This window comes from Plasmodium brasilianum (assembly GCF_023973825.1).
Source record: "Plasmodium brasilianum strain Bolivian I chromosome Unknown PB_00_08, whole genome shotgun sequence".
NCBI lineage: Eukaryota > Apicomplexa > Aconoidasida > Haemosporida > Plasmodiidae > Plasmodium > Plasmodium brasilianum.
Genome location: NW_027122927.1, coordinates 53,152 through 62,324, shown reverse-complemented (window position 1 = coordinate 62,324; position 9,173 = coordinate 53,152). Strand labels below are relative to the sequence as shown.

Genomic DNA, 9,173 nt, shown 5'->3' with positions numbered 1-9,173 from the left:
TTTATCTTAGTGTAAAAATTATTATTTATGTAAAAATAGTAAATTAACAGAAAATATGTTGTTAATATTGAGAATTATTATTTGATTTTAATTATACTTTTTCTTATTTACTACATATACTAAGAATATTACGTTTATTAAATTATTAATTTGTACTTTTTGCTTTATTTCTATTCATATAAAAAATATTATATATACTGAGAATTTTAATGTTAAAGAATAAGTGGATATTGGTTATTCAGTTAAAATTAATTCTCGTTTATATTTCTATGTCTGTATTACCCACAAATTTGAGTAAAATATTTGTCTTTAATTTCAAATATTTTCTTTATTTTACGTTATTAAATCTTTTACATGGACATTAATATAAGAAAAGTTTATAGTTATATTAAAATAATGCACATATTCTATTACATTTGTAGTGCCGTTATTAAAAAAAAAATTGTTGTAATCATTTTTTTTTTAATTTTTTTTTATATATATTTCTATTAAATTATTTGGGGTTTTTATTTTATATGCACCAAGATGTATATACTGAAAACATGCAGACTATAGTTTTGTAGAATAAATGTTATGTATTACTTTCTGTTAACAGAAAATGAACTATTTTTTTCAGGAAAATATATCTATATTTGGGTATTTCTTTCATATACATATTTTTATATTTTCTCATTAAAGCTCAAATCAAAGTACAAATCATGTAATCTAGTATTAACTAATTGCATTTTTGTATGTACAACATCATTTTAACAGGAATTTCTTGTCGTAACATATTAGACGTATGGTATAGAACATTCAGATTTTTGAATAAATTAATTTGTAGTACTAGTAAAAGGGAAACATGAAAAATAATATCTGAATATTAATGTAATTAATGAAAATAAAAATGTAATTTCATACACCATATTTACAGATGTTATTTTTTCTTCTGCTAGTAAACTTACAAATAATAATTTTACTGTAATTGTATAACTTAGAGATCCATTATTTTTATGTAGTTTATTAATATAGTTTAAGAACTCTATTCTTATGCGCTACAACATATGATATTTACGAAGTTGATATTTATTATTAAAATTTTCCAATTGTGTACAAAATTCATTGAATTAAGTATAACATATTTATTTAAATGACTATTACATAGTCAATTATATTTTTTAGAATAAGAGCGACGGCTACAATTATATATGAAATATGGAAAGGTTTTAGAGATAGTGAAACAAATAATTTGTATTAGATAAATAAAAAAGTGAAAATTTTCAACAATTTTATATTAGTAGAAATGTAGAAATAATAATCTCTTTAAGTAAATTATATATTAAAGCATATAAATAATACAGTACATTCGATAAAAATTGGATACTTAAATGAATATATCATTTGGCGGGGATATTGGAGCGTGTAACTAGTATAACTATGGAAATCATATTTTGTTAACTGAAATGTAATATTACTTTTTATTTATCATATTATTTGAATTCTTATTAAATATTATTAATATTATTAAATAAATATAAAAATGATATAACTTGAAAAGTATATAAAATTTATTGATATATATATAAAGATAATCAATGTAAGTATACATGCTCAATAAGGGAAAAATTAAATATTTCAATGTAAATTAATGTATTTGCGTATGACTTCTTAATTTATAGGATATAAATTATTTAGATAAATGCAAAATTTTTTTCTAAAAATATATTAAAAAATGTTTTGGAATAACTTGTGTTATTATCATTGAAGATAATTAAACTAAGTAAATATCAAGAAGAATTTTTTATACAGTGCACTTATTTTTTATAATTTATTTTACAATTTTTATATATAGGATATTATAAAAATTTTAAGTAGATTAAAGAGCATTATAAATGGAAACATTAACCAATATTAAGGGTGTTATATGTTCATATTGTTTAAAATACTACGATAATCTAAATAAGAATATTCATGATTGTTATAACAAAGTTAGTATATGAGAAAAAGCAATAAATATATAATAATGTTAATTTATGTATTTTTTAATTTGTTTTTTCGGTAACTTAAATAAATTATATTAGGGTTACCTATTTTTTTCATATTTTTAACTATTCACATAGTATTGTGAAATTTTTGATAGAAAAAATAATATAAATCTAAATTTCAGATGGTTACGATAATATATGATGTATATAATATTCTTATAATTATAATTCATATGGTTACATTATGTAATTAAAGAGATTTTATTGGCATAGTATGTTTACTACTGAAAAAGTATTTTTAATAAAATATTCCTTATTTATATATATATGTAGATTTATGATGATGTATCTGTGAAATGTGTTACTGGAACTAAGTATTTAAAAAAAAAAATATATATATATATATTCGTTATAAAATTATAAATAGAACAATTACTAAATCTTATATTATAGTAGACTTTATTGTTATTCATTCTTGTTTGTTATGTACTCATTATGTCCTGCAATTTAATTGTAAATTTTTCTCATTTGATATGTTCTTAAATTAATATGCAATATTTCTATATTAATTTTATTCTTAATTTGTTTTCTTTTTTTTTTAAAAATTTTCGCATTTATATATATTTAATTAAAAAATATATACGATGATTAAAGGAATAACGTTTCATTAAGGTTTAATAACATAATTTAAATATAATTAATATTATAATTTTTAAAAATGATTATACAAAAATAAAAATTCAGTCCTTCTTTTGTTTTGAAATATATATTTTTTCATATATTAGATAGTAGCATATAAATTAGATTATTTGAATACAATATAAGCTTTAAAAGAATTTATAAAATTATGAAGAAACTAAAGTATTTATCATAATTTTTATTACATAAATGTTATTTTTTTTCATTTTTTATTATTATATTATTATAATAATTTACATTTTATTGTAAGTTACTACCTTTTTTAAAGTATAATATTTATTAAATTAGAATTAATAGTGGAGTAATATCTCTATGATTTGTACTTGTTGTATTAACTTATAGAACAATGTATGATCTATATTCTCTACGTTCAATATTCTATATATACTCAATAACTCAAAATAATAGGAAACCTATTATTCTTACTTTGATTATTATGAAACCTATTCAAAAAAATACTACATAATAATTGCACTTAATCAAATAATTAAATAATATATTTAGAATATTTATAAATGGATTCGAATTATTTTGTTCAAATGAAAATTAATTTTTTTTTTATAATAATATTAAGATACACATAATATAATATATTTTTAAAGTTATGTTTCTTTGTATATATTGCAAAAGCAATAACAACTATATACATTTTGTTAAGTACTTACATAGGAATAGTAAAAAAAATTTTTTGAATAAAAAAAATTTCATTTATTAGTAGAAATATGTTATATAATTTAAAATTTTCTCTTTACTAATTATATCAGAATAATAAAAATCCATATAATGGAAAAGCCAAAGAAGTTATTCATATTTACTGAAATTTTTTTTTTTATAATTTCAACTTGGATTCTAAATTTTGAAAATGATATAGTATTAGAATATTATTTTAATTTATATGTATTTTTTATATATTTTGTTCTTTTTTTTTAATATGAACTTTTAAAAATATATTTTTTTTTAATTAAAAAAATCCTTTCTTTACTTATTTAGATTTCATTTAACAAAATATTGGATGTGAACTATAACCTTGGTCAGAAATTAGACATAAAGAAGTACAGATTACTAGCAAAATATAAAGAGACCAAGGATTCAAATAGTGCAAGTTTAAAAGATGATATACCTAATAATAGAAGTTATTCTCAAAGAGATATATATAATAAAGTAGAAGACACAATGAAACGCAAAAAATCAAATAGAAGTTCACTGAATAAGGCGCAATATTATACAGAAGTAATAAATCATAATAATGGAATATTTGATGGAAAACATTTCCATTTTGAAAAAAAGTGGATAAAAAAAAAAGATTATGATTATTTTCTTGAAAAAAACAGGAGAATTGGTGATATAGGTTTAAAAAAAATAAAATTTAGAAATTATGGATTTGGAGTTGCTATACTTTTTCTTTTTTTCGTGTTGGGAATAGGATACCCCATATTACAAGGATTAGGTTACTTGAAAGATGCTGCGGAAAAGATCATGGAATCAATAAAAAGCGCTTTTGATTTAAAAGACAGTATCCCAGTACCATCCTATACTTATCCATTATTATTTTGTATACTTCTTTTTATATTAGCTATTATAATAGTAGTAGGAATTACAAAGATCTTAATAAATAATGAAAAATATAAAAAAATTAAGTTGATGACTGAGTAAAATAAATAATATGGAATATATATTATTCTATCAAGAAGTCTTCAATATGAAGTCATATATGTAAGATTCTTAGTGGTATATTATTAATAAGCCTACCTGGAATTGTCATAATGTTACGAATGTACGTTTGCATAACTAGTTTTTTAATTAACAACAATAAAAAATTATTTTTTTCTTTTCTTTGTGGATTTTAATGTTCTTATATTTATAAATGTGTATACTAAATTATTATAAAAGTTGAATTAAATATATATAACCTAATGTTTATATTTATGTAGTTAAATATATTTCTATGGAAAATATATACTTGTTTTTTAAGGCAAATATAGAATATTATAATTCATATATATTTATAGAACTGTGACAAAAGGATTAGTAATAAAAAGTGATGCTTTCTATTTTTAACCTTCTATTACAATAAAATTATTATTTGTTCATTATATGAATTAATATGTGTCATTATATTAAAATTAACCTCAAGTATATCTTGTTTAGAATTTTATAAAATGTAGTGAATGAATTTTGTTGAAGTGATATTTATATATACATATATTTTTTTTTTTTTAAATTAAAATGTTATTCTATAAAATAAATTTATGAGTAATGTGAAAGAAGAAACCATATTTGTAAAGATATATTTATAAGATTTAATTCAGTTTTCATAATATAAATGTGAAATTATAAATATATAATAATATAATATCCTTTCTATTTATAGATTATATTAAAATACTTTCTAAATTATATATCCTGAATTTTTACAATTATATGTAAATTTATATGTATGTATCCCTGTACAAGTATTCTATATTGTGGTGTTAATTAAATTTTGCGTAATTATCAATACATATATATTATAGTGAATATTTATAAATAAATATACTATATATTGTTATCATTCTCTATATTATTATAGGACTAAAATAAGAAAATACATTTAATCATATATTAATACATAGCATATATAAATATTTTAATTTTTTCTTTGACATAATTTAAATATCAAAAAATGTGATATATAAATAAAATTTTAATTTTCATCAATATTTCAAAAATAAATATTTTCTTTTCTTTTTTTTTAATTATTTATGGATATTTATTTATATATTTTAGTTGTAATTTATTGTTTTCCATAAATATATTAATTAAAATTTAATATTATTTTAAATAGACATAAAAATATAAATAGATTATATTGACAATTACTAATTCAATCATATTTATAACAATAATAGTTTAAATAAATTAAAAAAAAAGCCTATTTTGTTTTATGCATATAAACCATAAATACAGGTTTATTTTTTTACTTTACGGATAATAAGTTGTCAACATGTATAAGTATAATTTTAATCTTGGTAGTAACAGTATGCAGGGTATTACTAGTTTTGTGTATTTGTTTAGTGTTCAATAAATAGAGAAATAACAATGTTTATTATTTCATTACAATAATTTCGTAGTTGTATATACACTTTTATTTATAGGTTTATTCTAAATAACTGTGATAATGTACATTGATGAAAAAAGTGTTATCAGTATACGTTAATGTCAAAATTAAGATTATGAATTAATGAAGTATATTACGGTAATAATATTTTTAATACACGATTTACAATATATTTATTTTTTATTATATTATAATATATTAGTACGTGAAAATGCATTTGTAAGTAGAAATTATATAATAAATAAAGTCCGTAAATTTTAAAACACCTTAATCTTATATAGTGATATAAATTAAACTTAAATTTGTGATTTTCTAAAATTGTTATACAATAATAAAAAATTATAATTTATTCATATTTAAAATATATATTGTTGTATATATGTGGTAATATGATATAAATTCCATTTTTTAAAAATATTATATACAATTAAAGAATAAAAGTGATATAATTAAAATATCATAAAATATTTAATAAAATATTTTTTACAGCATTTATTATACTATTATAATAATTAATATTATTTGACTATAGTAACTTATTTTTAAAAAATATAATGTTAATTAGTAACAGAAAAACATCATTAAAAACTGTTTTTATAATCTGAATAAACAGAGCAAAAAATTATCTATATTCTCTACATTCTATATATTCCATGATCCATATAAACTCAATATAGACAATGATTAAGAAAACTTATATATTTTTTTATTTTATTTTTAAAAGGATAATAAAAGAATTACTTAGGTAATATAATATATTAAATAATTACTTTTTGTCATTTGAATAATTATAAATAAATGTACATTATTTCATTTTAATGATAATTCGACTATTTAAAATAAAATGAATATAAAACTTATATAAAAAAAAGATATATTTCTTTATATTTGTTGTGCGAAGCATTTGATTTATAAAATTTTTATAATTATACAGAAAATATTAAAAAAAATTTATAAGGATAAGTATAGCTTCCATTTTCCTTAGAATTGTATTATATTATAATTAATATTTTGCTTAGTACGTTACAATATTATAAATATAAATTATGGAAAAAAATATTAAGTTACTCTTATTTATTAATGTTGCTTCTTTTATCTTTTTAGTTTGTATATGGAATTTCACCAATGATATGGTATGATAATAAGATTTAAACGTATATATACTATTCGTATTCTACTTATTTTATTTTTATTGATACTTCTTTTTACGTTTATATTATTTATTCCTTTAAATGTTGAACATTTTTTTTTTTATTTTTTTAGATTTCTATTAACAAATCACTAGATGATGAGAACTATATTGAAAGAAAATTAAATGCAAGAAATTATCGACTACTTGCAAAATGTAAGAACAATAATGATTCAAGTATGGTAGGTTTAAAATTTTTTCCATGTAATGAAGAGATAGAAAAAAAACACAAGACTGTTGAAGAATCCTCCAAAGCAAAAAACAAATATTCAAATGGAAGTTCTTCAAAATATGCAAAAGACCATAAACAAATTACAACAAATAAATCTAATATATTCGAAACAAAAAAATATTCTAATCTTGAAAAAAAAATATTCAAAGAACTGGATTATTTCGATTTTCTTGAAAAAAACAGGACAATTAGTAATAAGGTCTACAAACAAACTATATTTAAAAAATACAGATTACGAATTTTTGCCCCTGTAGCATTAATATTGTTGTTATCAATATATATCATATTAGATGTGTTTTCTTTTAGTGGGCTTAAAGGGACGTTGACTCAGATACTTGTTTATTGCTTCGGAAGTGGCTGGTATACGACTTTACATAATTATTTGAAAGATTGTCAGTTAAGTTGGTTGTTTAAGTCTACGGAAAAAGTAAAAAACTATATTGGGAAGTGTAAAGATAAAAAATGGGAGGCAATAACAGAGCATGTTTATGTAGAGAATTTGTTTGGTTATATAGTATATATTGTACCATTAATAATATTAGGTATCACACTTATATTAGGGATTTTTTACTACCATAAAAAAGTAAAGAAATATCAGAAGCTTAAGTTCAAAAAAAGGTAATATGAATAAGAAGATATAATTTTTTTATTTATTTAAGTTCTTAATTTGAAGTAATAATAGTAATAAATTTAATATTATGCTTAAGAAAAATGAAAAATACTGCTTAAATTTTATAATCGCTACTACATATACATACCCTTTTTGATATATAATTGTAAAAAAATATGTTTTTAGTATTTTTATTAATTTGAGAATTTTAATATTTTTTAATTTGTATTATAAATTAGACTTAATCCTGAATAAACATAATGATTTCGTATGAACATTTTTGTATCTAAATAGATTCTCATAAAATATATATGCATGCGCTAAAACGAATATAAAATATGACAACTCATAAAATTTTATAAAGTGAGTTAATTTTTATTTTCTATAAAAGTAGTTACATTATGTTTTCAATTTTATGCTAAACCAAAATGTTTATTTATTTAATTTATTATACTAATGCCATACCAATTTCATACTGGAAATATAAGGGTTCTCTTTTATATTTAATGAAAAAAAAGTAGATATATTTCGTTTGATATATATTTATATATATTTTTTTCTTAACAGAGCAAAAGCCTAATGTGTATAATTTTAATTATGTATTATAGAAAATATATTATAAAATATTTTTATTTAAAAAGGTTTTTTAATATATTCCAAATTTTTTTTTTCAAGACATAAAAGTGATGTTATAAGTACACAAAAAAAAATATATCCCTTTTAAATATAGTTTAATTAAAATAGTTTACTAACATAGGAATAAAAAATATATACAATTAAATGGAGAGATAAATTATTTAATTTATTATTATAGCGCTCGATTGTGATATTAATTAAATTTTGGAATGTTTAAATAAATATATATTTATTGAAAATATATAACTGAATTAATTATTTTTTTAATTTTAAGAATTTTTAAAAGATACTATTAATGAAATAATGTAGTACCATATTAACATATAATATGTATAAAAATGTTTATTTTTTTTGATTTTTTATTATGGTAAAATTACATATATATATATATAAAGATATACAATACTAGGTGGCAATAATAATAAATATATATTTTCTATAATAATATAGAACGGTACAATTCTGTTTGTTATATATTCTCTATTTCCTATTTTAACAAATGTATCATATAAGGAGTTAATATTATTTAAAAGATACATAAACTACATATGGGACCTACGACAGAATTACTACTTTATATTTTTAATGCTCATATTTCTAATAGAAAGAAATTAAAGAAAAATTATTATTTTTTAATAGATAATTCATAAATAGGTAATACTGCTTTTCTACTTAAATAAATTTTAATTAGATATATTTAAAATATATCTGTATTACTTTGCACACGTTTTAATCAAGTGTTATGT

At 18.5% G+C, this 9,173-nt stretch overlaps 2 protein-coding genes across 2 annotated transcripts; both read left to right on the top strand.

Moving 5' to 3' along the window:
- Positions 1 to 3,446: 3,446 nt before the first annotated feature.
- On the top strand, positions 3,447 to 4,316 carry MKS88_000230 (fam-m protein; the record flags this gene model as incomplete). The annotated part of the gene is made up of 2 exons (XM_067219229.1): positions 3,447 to 3,533; positions 3,654 to 4,316. 2 exons carry the CDS (start codon positions 3,447 to 3,449, stop codon positions 4,314 to 4,316), a joined length of 750 nt encoding a protein of 249 aa, XP_067070427.1.
- Positions 4,317 to 6,806: 2,490 nt separating this feature from the next.
- On the top strand, positions 6,807 to 7,803 carry MKS88_000229 (fam-l protein; the record flags this gene model as incomplete). The annotated part of the gene is made up of 2 exons (XM_067219228.1): positions 6,807 to 6,893; positions 7,024 to 7,803. The coding sequence occupies 2 exons, from the start codon at positions 6,807 to 6,809 to the stop codon at positions 7,801 to 7,803; spliced, it is 867 nt and encodes a 288-aa protein (XP_067070426.1).
- Positions 7,804 to 9,173: the final 1,370 nt, after the last annotated feature.